The 17,466-nt window shown below is 38.6% G+C and overlaps 2 protein-coding genes across 8 annotated transcripts in view; one reads left to right on the forward strand and one right to left on the reverse strand.

Annotated features, from left to right (window-relative positions):
- Positions 1–8,066, reverse strand: part of SELENOF (selenoprotein F) — a 57,713-nt gene extending 49,647 nt beyond the window's left edge. The window contains exon 1 of one of the 2 annotated variants that reach the window (XM_015536207.2): positions 7,829–8,066. In XM_015536207.2, the coding sequence (XP_015391693.1) occupies positions 7,829–7,912 (84 nt within the window). In that variant the 5' untranslated portion in view covers positions 7,913–8,066. The remainder of the gene's footprint in view (positions 1–7,828) is intronic. The other variant, XM_007079162.3, reaches the window with a different exon arrangement.
- A 180-nt stretch (positions 8,067–8,246) lies between these two features.
- Positions 8,247–17,466, forward strand: part of HS2ST1 (heparan sulfate 2-O-sulfotransferase 1) — a 168,275-nt gene continuing 159,055 nt past the window's right edge. For 2 of the 6 annotated variants that reach the window (XM_007079160.2, XM_007079161.2), the window contains exon 1: positions 8,502–8,991. In XM_007079160.2, coding sequence (XP_007079222.2) covers positions 8,868–8,991 — 124 coding nt within the window. In that variant the 5' untranslated portion in view covers positions 8,502–8,867. Of the gene's footprint in view, positions 8,396–8,501; positions 8,992–9,016; positions 9,501–10,290; positions 10,424–17,466 lie in introns of those variants that run through there. The other 4 variants (XM_042997755.1, XM_042997757.1, XM_042997758.1 and 1 more) reach the window with 4 other exon arrangements.

Raw genomic sequence — 17,466 nt, forward strand, 5'->3', positions numbered from 1 at the left:
AAGAAATGAACTTTGGGGATTAGGTACCAGCTCCATCACTTAAAAGATGTTGTGACCCTGAGCAAGATAACCTCCCTCAGCTTTAATTTCCTCACTGATAAAGCAAGGACAATAATGCTTACATAAAAGAGATTGCAGTAGAGAGGAATGAAATGAGTTATGTAACCCATCAAAACAACCGGCAAAAGTGGGTTTATCTGTTCTCATCCCTTATCCATTGTCTCATGCATGTCTCAGTGAATATGGTATATCTTCACCTAAGGTCAGTCTCTCTACCTGTGCTTTGGAGTCTATCTTCTGCCATCTCCACAGGGATTTTAATTTAGTCGGTAACTCAATTCTTCAGTGTATTCAAACCTTATGGTTCTAACCACTTTCCCCCACCTTCTGTCATTTCTGAATTGTTACTATAGTCCAGCTTCTGATCCTACCACTTGACTAAACTTGCCAAAAATCATTAAATGCAAAGACATTCAAAACTGTTCTGGCTCTAGCTGTTCCTTCCATGGGCTTGTCTTCCTTCTTCCTTTTCTATGCATGCATCTCTTAAGCACTTCTGTTTCCCATTCTATTTTTGGCTTTTTCTTTGCTTTACATATATTCTATAGATGACCGTATCTTTCCCAAGGCTTCAAATACCCACTTATTGAAAACTCTTGAGTCTTTTTGAGTGTCAAACTTCCAAAGCCAACAGCCTACCCAACTTCATTATGTTCCACAGGCATTGCAAATCAAAAAAAAAACTCCAACAGTGAAACTTACCTTTTCTGCTTAAATCTATTCCTCCCAATGTATCCAATTATTTTAGTAAAATGGCACCATTTTCCCTGACCACCTAGTTGCTGAGGTCAGTCATTCTACATTCGACATTCTTCACCATTCTTACAAGCAATTAACAAGTTTTGACAATTCTGTTTCTTAAAGAGCTCTCAAATCATTTCTTGTCTCAGCGGCTTTAATGGTCACCACCAGTCCCACCTTTCTTTACTTCTCCAATCCCATTCTACTTTTCAGCTATAACAAATTCCTGGAAGAATAAAACTCCCACTCATACATTTGCTCAAACTTTTCTTACATCTAAGGCTCCTTTTTCAACTTATTTCAAGAACCTGATTAGTATCAGTCTTCCAGGAAGCCTTCTCTGGGGGGTGGGGGGGTGGGGGGGTAGGGGGGGTGGAGTATGAGATCCTATCTTTAGCCATAGTACTTTTCAGAGGAAGAAATCTGTGCATAGGTCTAAGATGGTGCCACTCACGACACTGTACTATGTGAATCTAGAGTTGTCTGATTCCCTAGTACTGTGAACTCTTTTGAGGGCAAGCATTAAGTTACCTGTTTTAATAGCACTTGTGCTAGTTCTCATGTGTACTGAACAAATGAATTGGTCAAAACTACAGCCTCAAGTCTAGAGGAATTTCAGATTGTTTGACTGCAACTGGTTCATCTTCTAGACCAAGGGTGTGCAAACTTTCTGTAAAGGGCCAGATTAGTAATTGTGTTAGGTTTTGGTGGCTAAATGGTTTTGTTGCAACTACTCAACTCAGCCATGGCGACACAAAAGCAGTCACAGAAAATAACAAATGAGTGGGTGTCTGTGTTCCAATATAACTTTACATAAACAGGGCTAGCTGGATTTGGGCCACCAGCTGTATGTGGTCTGTCAACCTTCTAAGCTAACCAGGTAGATCAAAATCCAAGGGCATCTGCCAATATAAAAACTAAGTAGTGCTGGCATACTCTCCCAAAATGCTGATCATCCCATTGGTCTTGTGTTAGTCAATACCCTAATTTGATACTTTATACATCTTTTACCTTATCTCAGTAATAATGTGGGATGTGTATAATATTCAAATAGATCAAGTATCCCAGTCTTATGGGAGGCACCTAAGATATGTGCTACTCTACTATGAATAAAGTATTTCTTCATTAGTAAAGTGATATGCTTGATCTACTTCACAGGTTAATTTGTATTTTTCAAAGATGGCCACACGAACATATATGCATCATCCCACACGATGTTCTTACAGTGTGACTGGCAGTCCTCTACCGCAGAGTAGGAGTCTATTTTCTCTCCCCATGAATCTGGGCAGGGGCTTGTAACGGATTTGACCCGAGTGCAAAAGAAGTGACACTATGTAATTTGAGGGTAGGTCATAAAAAAGGAAACAGCATGGCTGTTGGTCCCACATTCTGTGCCTCTGTCTCTCTTGGAACATTCAACTTCGGAACTTAGCCACCATACTGTAAGGTAACCTAAATTAGAGGGATAACATGGAGATTCCCATGTAGATAGCAACTGAAGCCCCAAACTGACAACCATCATCAACCAATAGACATAGGAGAAAAGAATCTTCATTATTTCAGACCCCAGTCTTTCAGCTGAGACACCATGGAACATACAACTCATCCTGTTGTGCCCTGTCTGAACTGCTCACCCACAGAATCTAAAAGCAAAACAATTTTTTTTATTCCACTATATTTTATGGTGACTTGTTTTGTAGCCATGGTAATTAAAATAGGCAATAAAAGTGAAATCACTTTGAAACTATGAACTGCTTAACAAATGTCAAGAAATTGTTATTGCCAAAGCAGGTTTAACAAAACAAAAATCTCGAATGATCATGCAGTTGTGTTATTTGGTTTTATTCTGGCATTTATTGAGCACCTACTGACAGGTGGCATAATATGCTAAACAGGTGTTCTGGAGTCTGATGACATCTTGATTCAAATGTCAGCACAGAGCAACCTTACTTCTGAATTTCTGAATAGGAATAATTACTATTTATCTCACAAAATTCTGAGGATTAAAGGAGAAAAAGTACTGGCAGCATCTAGTTTCCTAGCCAAGGCACAGTAGGTACTTAATAAATGTTAGCATTATTCCCACTTTCCAGTGCTCTTAAAAACCTTCTTAAAAAACACAACACACTACTTATGTTTTAATCATTAGACACAGGACAGAGGACAAGTGTAGTGAAGTTACATTCATGAATGAACTACTTTCTAGCTCTTCTTTCATTAGTTTTGCAGACTCAATGCTTTGAATCTAAGGAGATCGGAACATATTTAGTACTTCACTAATAAATATCAAATGCTAAATAATATAGGAGTTCAAAATTATAAATGTATGATGATCCTTTTGTTAGCAAAAACTGTACAACATTTAAATGGCCACATTAAGGCCACACATTAAATTTTAAAATAATTGGCCACACTTGTAAGAAAGACACAGATTCTAAGGACAGGGTGGGACAACCCTGTTTGGGATAACCATTTAAGTTTAACTTTCCCCAATTCAAAGTATGATTGACAAGCTAAGAGACTCCATTCTTTCCTTCATGCATTACTCATGATTTTTCTGGTATCACTATTTCTTTGTAGGTGAGGGTTGTTGTCAGGGAAACTGAATCAACCATATTGTAACATTACCTATTCAGGCAGAAGTCTGGTATATATAACTTACTATACATACATATGAATAGTTGTCTCTTAACTTACCCTTAGTCTCAGAAAACTCGTAAGTTTCTCATATAATTGTGAATGGATTTCAAATCTGAGACTAAACCAAAGGGATGGGATTATAGATCAACCTTATGAAAATAAATACCAGAAACATGGCCATTATAGCAAGCTCTTACAAAGCACCAGATATTCTGCTAAGCATTTTATATCATTACTCCATTCAATCTCAACCACTCTCTTAAGTAGTTATTATCCCCATTTTACAGAGAAATAGAGGCTTAGGATAGTTAAGGTAATCTAAGATAATACAGCACACAGGAGGTGGCAATATCAAGATTGTAATCCTGACTGGCCCTCAAAACCCTTACTATGAGCTATCATATTTCAAAAAATCCATGATGCACCATTATTGTATGTATCACAAAGAATAATAACAAAAATGCTGGCAATTATAATCCTGTCCCCCAGATTGATGGAGGTGTTAACCTGTGAAGAAAAGGGGAATGAAGTGTTATGTTTCAGAATTAAAGATACACAGTATCGTTCTGTACTGCTTTGGGTATATAGTGCCTTTCAAAATATTGAAGAAATATTATGAATGAGCTAAATGAAGACTTGAATACCACTTAGTTCTGGGTGCCCCAGAGAACAGCTCCCGTAGGCCATACTAAACTATTACTTTTCTAATGCTTAAGCATATTCAGAATGTATTTTCAGATTAAATCACTTTATATCCTCCCAGATGTCACCTCACTGGAATGCTGATAACTATGCATTACTATTAACTTTAAATTAGAGATCTACAATGGCACAGTGATGAAAACTTGTCTAGTCTAAGGACTCAGAGGTTTAAATAAACAAAGAAGGAGCTAAATCCTCTAACCAACCCAGCAGCTCAACCTCAAGGTGCCAAGGAATTCTTTCCTCACTCTCTTTTCATTCATCTGTCAGGTTCCAAAGATTTGGCTTATTGTTACCACCGCCAACTACTTATTCTAGTTGGCCTCCCCCCACCCCCTGGCTTTAGACTAACTGGGAAATGCAGTTTTCTAACTTCTTAGTATTTTACCAACAACCCTCCATGCTTCCCTTTTCATTCTCAAGGAATTTATTGACTTATTTTGTTAAAAATACTACTCATTACTGAAGAGACAGAAATACACCTTAGGGAAGTTAACAATATTTCAACAAGGGTGAATTCCTCAGAACTCTCTATTTTTGGAGTCATTCTTCATTTGTGGGAGTGGGTGGGGTTCATCACCAATCTACACAAACTACAGATATCCTCAGGATTCTGATATCAAGGAACAAACACAAGTGAACTAGGAAGCCATCCACACGTCAGAAGGATTTTAATGATCAGAAAGATTTTAATGAATACATACGAGGAACAATATAAAAAAACAGCCCCCCAAAAAGTCTCTGTATTCCCTCTGGGTACGATCTAATTGGCACAGGAGCTGCGGGAGTGCACAGAGTTATGGTGCTGTTAAGACTGTGCATCTGCGTAACAGAGTATAAGATATGATGATAAAATATGCGAGGGAGAGAGTACACCTGGCTTTGCAAATCTGGAAATGGTATGTAAATTAAGCTCTGCATTTTATCTAAATACTCTACTTTAGGCCTGGTGAGGAAGAGCATGGTATGGGAGATATGCTAAAACAAATGACCCCAATTCTCCAGCTCTACCTTTTGGCTCTCGCAGTAGAGGTAAGATTTGGGAATTAAACCTGGCTAAACAAATACGTATCAGGTGAAACAGGCCTTGTTAAGGAATGTTCAAAATAGACTCCATCTTAAAAGCAACAGGGAATCACTGAATTTTAATAATGACAGTTCTAAGTTTTAAAAAGATGACTTTGAATGCATCATAAAGATTGAACTAAAAAGGGGGAAAATGAAATAGGGAACCTTGTTTAAGGAAGCTGTTGTGGGAATTCCAGGCAAGCAAAAATGGTGGCCTGAATTTAGGTACTGCCTATGGAAATAGAATTAAGTGGACTGGCTTGGAAATTTTTAAGGGTTTAATGACTAATGAATGAAAGAGAAGAATTTTAAAATGACTACTTGCTGGGTTGGGCAATTGGGAAGCTGGCAAAGTCAACCATTTAGGTTCTGATAATTATAAGAGTGAGCCAGGAGGCTGTTATTGCTAAGGAGAGAGATATTGGTGGCCTGAATGAGGGATTGACAATAAGTGCATGGATTTGAGAGAGATTTAGGAAGTAAAATCAACAAGACTTGGCAACTGCCTGATGTGAGGGATGTAAAGAAAGGAAAGAATCAAATATCCAACTTTCTGACTTAAATTCTGTGGTCACTGTGGTAGATTATTTAATGGCCATAAATTCCTCCTATCCTGATATGTATATTTCCATATACATATGAGGAGTATGTCACTCCTCCCATTTAGAAGTAGAGTCTGTTTCTCCATCCCTGAAATCTAGACTCGCCCTATGATTTGTTTTGACGAATACTGTGGGGTAGAAGTGATATATGTAATTTCAAAATATATGTAAAGCCTCCTGGGCTTCAGGTGGCATTGCAGCTTTTGCTCTTTAGGAGTGCTGCCCGGAGACTGCTATGAAAAGAAGCTGGGCTGGCCTATTGGAGGCCAAGAGATCACATGGAGGAGAACCAAGTTATCCTGGCTAACAGCACCAACTAAGAATGAAGCCATCTTGGACCCTGCAGTTCAGCTAGCTACTAGCTAGCTAAACAGAGCTGCATATATGAGCACAGGAAATCAACAGTTGAGGAACTGCTCAGCAGACCCACAGAATTATGAGAAATCCTTGTTATTTTAAGCCATTAAGTTTTGGGGTGGTTACACAGCAGTTGATAATTAAAGTGAAATGAGGGGAAGTCAACGTGAAATGTTATTCCTTATCTTTGCATGGTGGTGGACTCAAATTACCCAAGATAGGCAAAAAAACAAACAAACAAAACAAAAAACCACCCCCCCCAACACAAAAACCAACCTCCAGTAGAAAGTTCAGAGAGGGGTCTTTCAGTAATTTCTAAGGCACCAAATGCCTGAATAACAGAGTACCGTAATATTAATCAGAGAAGTAAAAAATCCACCTTTTAGGTATGGTTGCAAAAACAGGCAGGATCTTCAAACCTTTTTTTTTCTAATTTGACTTTTTATTGTATTTTTTGAGAGACAGAGCAGGAGCAAGGGTAGAGAGAGAGGGAGACATAGAATCCAAAGCAGGCTCCAGGCTGTCAGTACAGAGCCCGAAGGGTTTGAACGCAAGGACTCAAGATCATGACCAGAGCTGAAGTTGGACACTGAGCTACCTAGGTGCCCCAGGATCTTCAAACTCTTTGAGGAAAGTAAAGCAGGGGTGTTTATAGAAGCCTTCGGTATAGGTCCTAACTCCCTCAAACCTTGGATAAACCAATCAAACCAGGTCTCCTTGGAGAAAAATTTTCAGCAGGTTCAGAAAAATAAATACCTGAAGAATTACGTTGATTAATGAAGCATGTAAAGGCTCCCACAGTGCCTAGAAAAAAAAGTTATTCATTCACATAGCAAAACATGGACTGCAAGATTCTTGGGAGGAATTAATCAATATTAAGTTGTACCTAACCCAACAGAAAAATAAGACAAAATTAGCCCTATCCAGTTCAAAGATTGAGAACGCATCTGTTGTGTTAATGGAGAAAAACTAAATAAAAAAGTTAACACTGCCCGATGTTAAACGAGATGAAGGCTATCAATTTTAGAAAATCAATTAAAAAAATTGTGCTTTACCACGGAGTAGTTCCTTTAGTTGAAACGTCAAAAACCACAAATGGCACTAAAACGCACCCAACAGCACGTGAATAACGTATCAGAGATAAAAAGGTTTGTCTAACAGTGAATTAGACACCATTAACCATTCAGGGGAAAAAGTAAACAGAAAATGTACCCTGAACCAAAGACTTGGGGCTTTCTTCTAAGATTTAGGGAGCCTTGTCACAAGGAACGGTAGATAGTCCCTTGTATTTCGTCCATTTAAAAACAATCTTCATTCCTTTCCAAGGTCTATTGCCTCCCCAATACCCCCCCCCCGCCCCCCCCGCCTCACTGTGTGGTTTACAGACTGTTATTAGCTGGAGCTCTGCAAAAGAAGATAAATACTACTCAAGATATTCTGAAGTCAGGAGAAAGAACCGCTAGAAACCCGGGCGGGAAAGGAAAAACATCAAATCAGGAATGAAGCCACGTAGCATTCCGGCCACAGCGGTGGCTAAGGAAACCCAGACCTCCCACCCTCTTCAAGTGTGGCTCCCATTCAGTACTGAATGTTTCGTCTTCCTCAGAGCAATATCCCCCACTCGCGCCTAGGATGCCGCGGAGATGATCTTCACTCACCGCTTGAAGTACAGCCGCCAAGAGCAACCGCAGCCCAAACGCCGGCCCCAGCCATCCACCAGGCCCAGCCGCCATCGTTACCATCTTCCGTAGGTCTCCAACTGCCCAGAGGACCCCGCAGCTAGGGGCGTCCACTCCAGAGCCTGATCCAAAACAGGCTACTAATGGCCGTTGCCATCAAATCTCTTACTCTGCAGAGACGCGTATTACCTAAGGGTATATGGAAGCTTAAAGATGGTCGAATACCTTTATATTTCATATAAATATAAAGTCGCCGGGTCCTTTCGATAACCCCTATCAGGCATTCTCCTAAGCTCCCAAACTTATGAAGCTCCGCGTTCCTTCCTTTTATTCACGACATTTCGTCAAGCAGCCAAGAAGCTCCGCCTTTGGCAGTCTAGGCCTGCCTCCTTCTCCAAGTTTACCCAATCGAATGTCGCTTTGGTTGACACCTGCGGCAAAGGAAACCAACCGTAACACGAACCAAGAGCAAAGCTCCGGGGTTCTTCGGTCCAATAGGCACAACGGAACGGGAGCAGAGGGTGGAGCCTCTGGTTGCCGAGCAGCGTACGTGGATGCGTGCGCGTGGTGGCTGAGGGGGATGGGCAGGGGGCGGAGCCGAGGGCGGCGCAGCCGCAGCCGCAGCGCTGGCGGAGGAGCGCGCGGCCGCGAGCAAAGGAGGGAGGGAAGGAAGGAAGAGAAGGAGGCGGGCAGGCAGGCAAGCGCGGGGGTCGGGGACTGAGGCAGTAGAGAGAGGCGAGAGCCCGGCAGCCGCTTCGCGCAGTGTTTGCTGCGCGGGCTTTTGGAGGGGGCGACCGTTGAGTCGGTCCAGGAGAAGCGGGCACCGGCGGCGTTGGTGCTGGCGCCTGGGGGCGGGGGACTGGAGAGGCAAGAAGGGGGGTCGCTGCGGTGGTTCTCTAGCTGTCGCGCTCTCCTTGCCTTTCTCCCGGCTCGGTGGGCTTCCCCCGGCGTCTCACTCGCCTCCGGGGCCCCGCTCCCCGCCCCCCGCGGTATGTCTTGATCCCGAGCAGCGGGTTTCATGGGGCTCCTTAGGATTATGATGCCGCCCAAGTTGCAGCTGCTGGCGGTGGTGGCCTTCGCAGTGGCGATGCTCTTCTTGGAGAACCAAATCCAGAAACTGGAGGAGTCCCGATCGAAGCTAGGTAAGGAGCAGAGCTACTCGGGGCTGAGTGGTGTAGAAGGGGTCGGGCCAGGGAGGCATGGCAACCTGAGCAAGTGGGCTTTCGTCTAACCTGCGGTCTGGCTCGGGGGCAGGAAGCTGAAAGAGCTTGCAAAGAGAGCTGGGACTGGGGGCATCGAGAACACAAGCTCCAAGAAAGGTGTGAATTAAGCTTGAGTGGCGTGCTGTGCTCGCGAGGTCACGGGGCAGAGGTTGCTAGGGTGGGCTTTCCCGTGCCTAAGGGTTACCCAAAGTAAGCATTCCAAGGGGGAGACCGCTAAAGAAGACCGAACTCAGTAGGGAGCGGGAACTGCTGGAGGAGGCAGAAACGCTCAGCCTTGCGTGTTTTCTTGAGTCTGCCGAAAGCCCTGGCAGTGCCAGTCCAGGGGTGTGCTAATTGAGACGTTGGCACCTGGAGACAGATCTTTTGGGGATGGGGCGGTTCACGAAGGGATAGATGCTCAGAAATGGAGGGAGATACTGGGAATGATGGTGAGTAAAAGAAATACACTGTAGTGAGTTGCACTCTTGTGCTGGGGGCAGCAGGGGACCACACAACTGACGGGGGAAATAGGCTGCCAGGTAGGACAGGAAAGCAAATAAAAAGCTTTTCAATGAGGTACTGAAAGGAGGCATACAGGCATTTAAACTTTTTTCTTTTTTTAGTGGAGCTGAATTTTGTTAATATTTTGGGCTTAATAGGAATGTTGATGTACGTGGTTCCCGGCAATGTTGATGTAATGAATTTAGAAGAGGAGGGAACGCTAAAGGGGAATTATAGTGAGATTGAAGTTTGTGGAAGGAAAAGTAAGATTGTACAACAAATTAACCATATCCTTAAGTATCTTAAGGAGTTAACAGTGATTCCTTTAATGAGAGAAGAGGTCTCAAGTACAAAATGTTGGAGTATGAAGTTGTGAAAGACCAGAAAAATGTACAGATAATAGGTACTTTCAGATTAGTAAAGAACTTTGGCATTTGGTAGGAATTTTGGATGGATGTAGGGAGTGTTAAAAGAATGCGATACATTTTGATTAAAAAATGTACACGGCATTTAAAAATCAGCTCAAGAGGCTATAATTTGAATATGGAAAAGAAATGCAGTGTTTTTATGGGTACACTTTCACCTGTTGTTTTAAATACTTTTTGAGAAGCAAGCAATAAAATAGCAGCAGCAAAATCATTTAGACTGAGTAACAGCTAGATGCTGCTGTGGGTGATTATTAATATTAAGGAAAATGTATTAGCAATAATTGTTACAAGTATAGCTTCCTATTTGCAGTTTTGGCAGACTTTGCAGAAAGCCTTGGAAACATTTTGAAGAGCAGTCTATCAAAGAGCATCAGATAAATCTAACTGAAGTGCAACTAAAGTTGAAGGAGGAGCTAAGGATAATTCCAGTCCTGAACTCTAGGGTAAAATTATACAGTTTTGAAGAGAGATCACATTTATTTACCATGATTTTATTAATATGTATCTTGTATGATGGAAAAATTGTTCACCTTACATATTGAAGGTTGGCCAGTACAGTTTTCCTTTTTGTTTGGATACACTTCGCAGCATTCAGGGTCATATTCTGGCCTCTTTAATGACCCAGCTTTACAGAAAAAAAAATGACTCTAGGAGAAATTTGAAAGTTATATTAAAATTTAGATTTGTACTTATTCTTTGTTATATTGCTAGATTTCTTAGGCACATTACGCTGGTAAGGATAACCTCACTTTTTTATGTTCCTTTTTTGCCTCAGATTTTCTTCATAATACTTGAAAGTGAGTTCCATAGACACAACCTAAATTATTTTAAAAAGAGGATTATCTTAACATGTAGAAAGCCACGGGTAGAAAACAATGTGGTTTTTTTTCATTATATTTTGTAAGAAACCTTTAAATTCCATCAGAGGGAGTAAATATGGATCAAACCAAGTACTCAAAAATAAGCTAACAAGAGGAGCTCAGATACAAAACACTTGAAGGAACTAATAATAATGCTCTGGAGCTGCAAAAACATGGCAAATAAAATGTATAACTTTATATCACTAGTTTTTATTTTTTAAAAAGAAAAGTCTTATAAAAAGCAGTACTAAAACGGATGTTACCAGTTAGTAATCTTAGGGAAGGAATGCAGAGAAGGCATAGTTGATAATCAGACTCTGTACTAGGCACTTCCATACGGGATATTCTTATGTAATTTTCCAAAACACTATAGAAGACTATTTTTACAGATGTGGGAATAGGCTCAAAGGTTATATAGCTTGACCACAGAGCTAGTAGTGGCAGAGTCAGGATTGGAACCCAGGTTAAGTGTGATTCCACACCAAGTGCTTCTTTAATTAGACCAGCCTGCTTAGGGCTTTGTACTGACGCTACACTAAGATTTAGCAGTTTGAGTAGAATTTTTAAATGGTAATATCAATGTTTAATTGCGTTTATTGCTGAGAATGAATATAATTCTGAGAAAATCTAATTTCTGACACAAAGAAATTGGTTTACTGTAATGTCTGCTCCTTGTTTATATCCATATAATGAACATAATTATATTACCCAATGAAACGACTGCAAATAGTTTATTTCTGTTTTAGAAAAAAAAAAGCCTGTGGTTGTTTTCTGTAGGTGTAAAGCTTTCTGTTAGCTTATGCAAAAGTTATAAAATTTACACAGGCAAATCTATCAACTTAAGCCACTAAGTTTCTTCTGTTTCTTGAAGACTTTCCCCAACCAAGATTATATACATTCTCTAGATTTTGTTATAGTATTTTATAATTTTTATTTCTTACATTTAGTTCTTTAAAGCATTCATATATTTGTAGAGATTTATTGTAATTTCTCTCAATGAACAGCCACTTATGGCAAATATTAATAAATAATTCATTTCCCACTGTATGTTAGTTTTTTTTCACATAGTTCCTTTTTCATACATTAAATTTTTTTATGTTTTAGAATTGATTTTGAACTCCATGTTTTTTACTAATTTAGAGATTCTTTAAATCTCAAAGGACCTGTATATATACTTCAAGGTACCCATAAATTCCCTGAAATTATATGCACAGTTTTTATTAGATTTGTGAAGGCATATGAGATCCCCTTAATAGTGGGAATCACTGACTTGGAGTAGATGGTTTGTATTTAAGTGTGTTTTTTATTTCTTTGTTTTTAATATTAACATGCAGCTTGTGAGTTACATTTAGGATATGAACACATTAGTTAGGAGAAAAGGTCTTTGGGATGTTATGTTGAAGAACATAGTATTTAAGTCATTTTATTAAAATGTATACTTAATTTTTCTAATGTAACATGACATGGAATCAATGAAAACTGTTACTTAGCCTAGTATTTACTTAGCTGTTAGAGCTGCAATTTGTTGCTTTTACGAAGCGGTTTTTTCTAAATCTTCAGAGACACGTGTAGCTAATGCTGACTGATGGAACTGCAATGAAACCTTTGTTACATAAATATTAGAATTATATGCTTGATAATTTTATTGTCTATAGGGTCTAAGCATTTAAAATAATGTTTGTTGTTTGACTACTTCTAACACCACTATGTGAATTTACAAATACATTAGGATATAATCTTTTAAATGAGGACAGTAACTCAGAATGGATTGTGTAATCCTCTTCACTGGATGAAAATTATGTTACTCTCTATGTTCTTAAAATCCCCCTAAACTTATGAACTAATTCCGGGACTAAAGTTGATACTGTTCTTTGGAATTTGGTAGTATTTAAAGTGCCTGAAACCGTTCAGCGGTATCTGTAAAATGTTCCCAAGAATGATAGATTTCTCTACTTTTGCAAGTAGAAATTGTTTGCAAAACTCATGGTAGCTACTGTTTAGAGGACTTTGGATTAATTGGAATGCAGTTATTGTAGAATTGCTAATTAGTGCCTCACTTATGAGTCCTGGATAGGATATCTAGTGCCATAGAGTAGTCACTAGAAATAGTTGGTCTCAATTAAGGTAACCCCAGGATGTCTGCCTACTACTCCGTTAAGACTTCTAATAGCTTTTTGGTACCTAGTGGAGTTGGAATAAAAATGAATATTCAAACGCTGCTTCCCGAAAGACCACTTTTGAGCCATGGTCTTACACATATCTGGACTTTACAATCATGGTTCATTATAGCCTAATTATTTACAGTTTTCTACCCACCCACTAGTAACTGTGTTTATGTACTTTGCCTTTCTGCCTGTTAACTATGGATTAACTGCCTGTTAGGTCACTTGTGCACCTGATCCTGTTCCCTAACCTACAAGGCATGGTTCCAGAAGTTTTCCTTTGTTCTCCTATAATCATCATGTCTTCTCTTTCTGCTTGAATATTCTTAAGCAGAAATAGCCTATGAGCATGCAATTATTTCTCCCATCCAAAAACCAAAACAATACTTTCTCTTGACTCGCCTTTTCTCAGCCAACCTCTGTTCCATATTTTGGCTTCCCTTTGCAGTATAACTAAAAACTTGTCTTACTCCAATTGCCAAACTCACCAGTAATTTCTCTAAATCCTATGCTCAGTTTTTGGTCTTCATTTTATTTGACCTATCAGAATTTGACACAATTGATCACTTCCTCTTTTTTTGATAGATTTTCTTTACTTGGTTTTCAAGATACCATAATCTTGGTTTTCTTCCTACCTCATTGGTCACTTCTCTGAATCCCGTGTTGGATTCTCCTTTTCTCCTCAACCTCTTAGCATAAGAATAACCTTCTCTATTTACTCTTCTCTATTTACTCTCCCTTAGTTGGTGATTTATATGCTGACAATTTCCAAATATATAATTCTTTTTTTTTTTTGAAGGCACATTTTTTAAATAAATTTTTAAATTTACATCCTAGTTAGCATAGAGTGCAATAATGATTTCAGGAGTAGATTCCAGTGATTCATCCCTACGTATAACACCTAGTGCTCATCCCAACAAGTGTCTACCTTAATGCCCCTTACCCAATCAAATATATATTTCTAATTCAGGCTTATTTCCTAGTAATTTGGCTGCCCACTTGAATTTGTCTTTGAGTAATTAGTAGACATCTCAAGCTCAGTGTTTTCAAAATGGATCTTCTGATGTCTTTGTCCACTGCCTCATCCTAAATCTATTTTATCTTTTACCTTCCCTATCTCAGTCAGTTGATGGCAGCTGTATCCTTTCATTTGCCAGGGTTTTACTTGCCTTTTCTTTTTCTCACACACTGCATCTAATCTGTCAGAAAAATCTTGTTAACTTTATCTTCAAATATTTCTAGAATATAACTACTACTCAGCACTCGCACTGTTATCACCTTAGTTCAAGATACGTACCATCATCTCTTCCCTGGATTACTGCCATGTCTTAACTAGAATGCTTCCACGCTTGCCTTTCTACAGACTATTCTTAATATAACAGCTAGAGTGATCCTTTTAAAATGTAAATCAAATCATGTCACTCCTCTTTAGAAACTTCCTGATTTAGAGTGATGCTAACTCCTTTTAAAACAAAGCCCACAATTTTTTTTGACTAAACACAGTAAATGACTGTTTTTCCCATTCATATATTAAATGATCATTTTGGTGGATGGTTTTCCTTTACGTGGGTGATTGATTCAGGGTCTCAGGTACCTCCTGCCTTATAATTCTACCATCCAGTCTTTGGAAGTTTTCTGCTGTCATCCCTGGGTAGGGGCAAGAAAGGAGTGAGGAGCCCCCCTTTCTGAACTTTTTTGGCCTCTTGTATCCTCAGTTTATTGATGAAGACAATTCTTTATCCATATGCAAGGGGGGAGGTTGGGAAATGGGGTTTTTAGCTGGCAGTTACTTATCAGTTCCAACTGTGTATTATAGAAGAGGGCAGCATACATTTGAATTTTTTGAATTTCTTTGCATAAATCCTAAAATTTATTTATTTTGTTTTATGCCTCAACATATAAACTGTCTCAGTAAGTGTTCTATGTGAACGTGAAAAATGTATATTCTGTTGCTGTGGGGGTGGAACATACAGTAAATGTCAGGTCAAGTTGGTTGGTAAAGTTGTTCTATAGCCTTGATTTTCCTTCTGCGTACTTGTTCCATTAATTATGGAAAGAGGGGTTTTGAAGTCTCTGATAATAATTGTGAATTTGTCTATTTTCCCCTGAAGCTCTGTTACTTTCTGCTTCATGTATTTTGAGGTACTATGATTGGTACATAAACGTGTAGGAATGTCATGTCTTCTTGACTAATTAACCTCCTTTTCATTATGAGATGGCCCTTTTTATTCTTGGTAATATTCTTTGCTCTGAAACCTAGTTGGTCTGATTAGCCACTTCAGTTTTCTGTTGATTAGTGTAAGCATTGTAGATCTTTTCCCACTCTTGATATCAACTGGTTTGTATCTTTTTATTTAAAATGAATTTCTTGTAGGCGGTACATAGTTGGGGCTTTCATCCAATTTCATAATCCCCATTGTAAATAGTGGTGTTTAGAGCATTTACAGCTAATGTAATTATTGATATGATTTGGTTTACATTGCTGCATTACTATTTGTTTCTTATTTGTTGCATCTGTTCCATTTCCCTTTTTTGCTGCCTTCCTTAGGATTAACTGAGTATTTTGTTTATTCCATTTTATCTCATTTGTTGACTTACTACCAGTGCACTTTCTTGTGATTTTATTTTATTATTTTTTTTTGTGGTTGCTGTAGGGTTAATGGTATATATTATACTATGTTGTGTGTAAGAACCTTAATCATTATACTTCCATTTCCTCTCTCCTGGATTTTTGCTATTGTTATTATATATTTTACTTTTACATGTAAGTTCTATTATACATTATTTTATTTTAAACAGTTATCTTTTAAAGAGATTAAATGTTCCTGCTTTATATTTGGTCATTCATTCTCCATTCCCAGTGCTCTTCACTCCTTTGTGTAGATGCAGGTTTCATTTGGTACTATTTTGCTTAATCCTGAAGATTTTTTAAAAATTAGTTATACTGAAAGTCTGCTGGTGATGAAATCTTTTCACTTTTGTATGTCTGAAAAAGTCCCTAGTTGCCTTAGATATTTTTGATGGGTATAGAAATTCTAGGTTGACACATATTTTTGTTCTTTCAGTACCTTACAGATGTTCCATTGTCTTTTGGCTTATGTTGTTTCTTATGAGGCTGCCATCATTATTCTTTCTGTCCAGCTGTACATAGTGTCCTTTTTTTTCTTTTGACTGCTTTTAAGATTTTCACTAGGTTTTAAGTAACTAAAATGAGCCTTGCTGTAATTTTCTTCATGTTTTAGTATGTGTTGTATGTATGTATGTATGCATGTATGTATTTATTTATACTTCCAGAATTCTTTTTTTATTAATAATTTATTTATTTTTTAATTTGCATCCAAGTTAGCATATAGTACAACAATGATTTCAGGAGTAGATTACTTAATCCCCCTACCTATTTAGTCCATCCTCCTCCCACAACCTCTCCAGCAACCCTCTGTTTTCTATATTTAAGAGTCTCTTATGTTTTGTCCCCTTCCTTGTTTTTATATTATTTTTGCTTCTCTTCCCTTCTGTTCATCTGTTTAGTATCTTAAAGTCCTTATATGAGTGAAGTCATATATTTGTCTTTCTCTGAGTAATTTTGCTTAGCATAATACCCTCTAGTTCCATCCATGTAGTTGCAGATGGCAAGATTTCATTCTTTTTGATTGCCCAGTAATAGTATGTGTGTTATTTTTGTTAATATTGTTACAGTATATATAACAGTATTTTGCTTAACAGTAACTTTTAAAAAAATAGAAATTAAAAAAAATCTGGCTGTACTGTATAAACATCATAACTAAAATCCTACTGCAAAAAATGAATTCTTCTTTAGTCTTAAGAGAGTTGTAAACTCTACCCTATTTTTGTTCTTCAGAAAACAGCCTCGTGATTCATTAGAGCTATCTGTGGTTCTTTCAATTTCTTCTTCTTTTTTTTAATGTTTGTTTATTTCTGATGTGGGGCTTGATCCAACAAATTGTGGGATCATTACTTGAACTGAAACCAAGAGCTAGACGCCTAACCCACTGAGTCACCCAGGTACTCCTCTTTCAGTTTCTAAGGTGTGATGTAAAAGGACAATATCTTAAGTAGTCAGTGATGAGAAATACAATATTTTGAATATAGGGAAGAATGTTCGAGCTTTGAGTAAAATGAGTTATTGAATTAAAATAAATAAAATCCTCTTTCAACCATGCATTTGACTTAGTTGTTTTAGTTTTGTTCATGTCATACTGAAACTAGTTCAGCAGTTGGTTTTGACATGAAGATTCTTTTTTTTTTAACTTATTTTATTTTTGAGAAAGAGAGATAGAACAAGCAGGGAAGGGGCAGAGACAGAGGGGTACAGAGGATCTGAAGCAGGTTCTGTGCCGACAGCAGAGAGCTCAATGTGGGGCTCGAACTCGAGAACTGTGAGATCACAACCTGAGCTGAAATTGGGTGCTTAACCAACTGAGCCACCCAGGCACCCCAATGACA

This window comes from Panthera tigris, chromosome C1 (assembly GCF_018350195.1).
Source record: "Panthera tigris isolate Pti1 chromosome C1, P.tigris_Pti1_mat1.1, whole genome shotgun sequence".
NCBI lineage: Eukaryota > Metazoa > Chordata > Mammalia > Carnivora > Felidae > Panthera > Panthera tigris.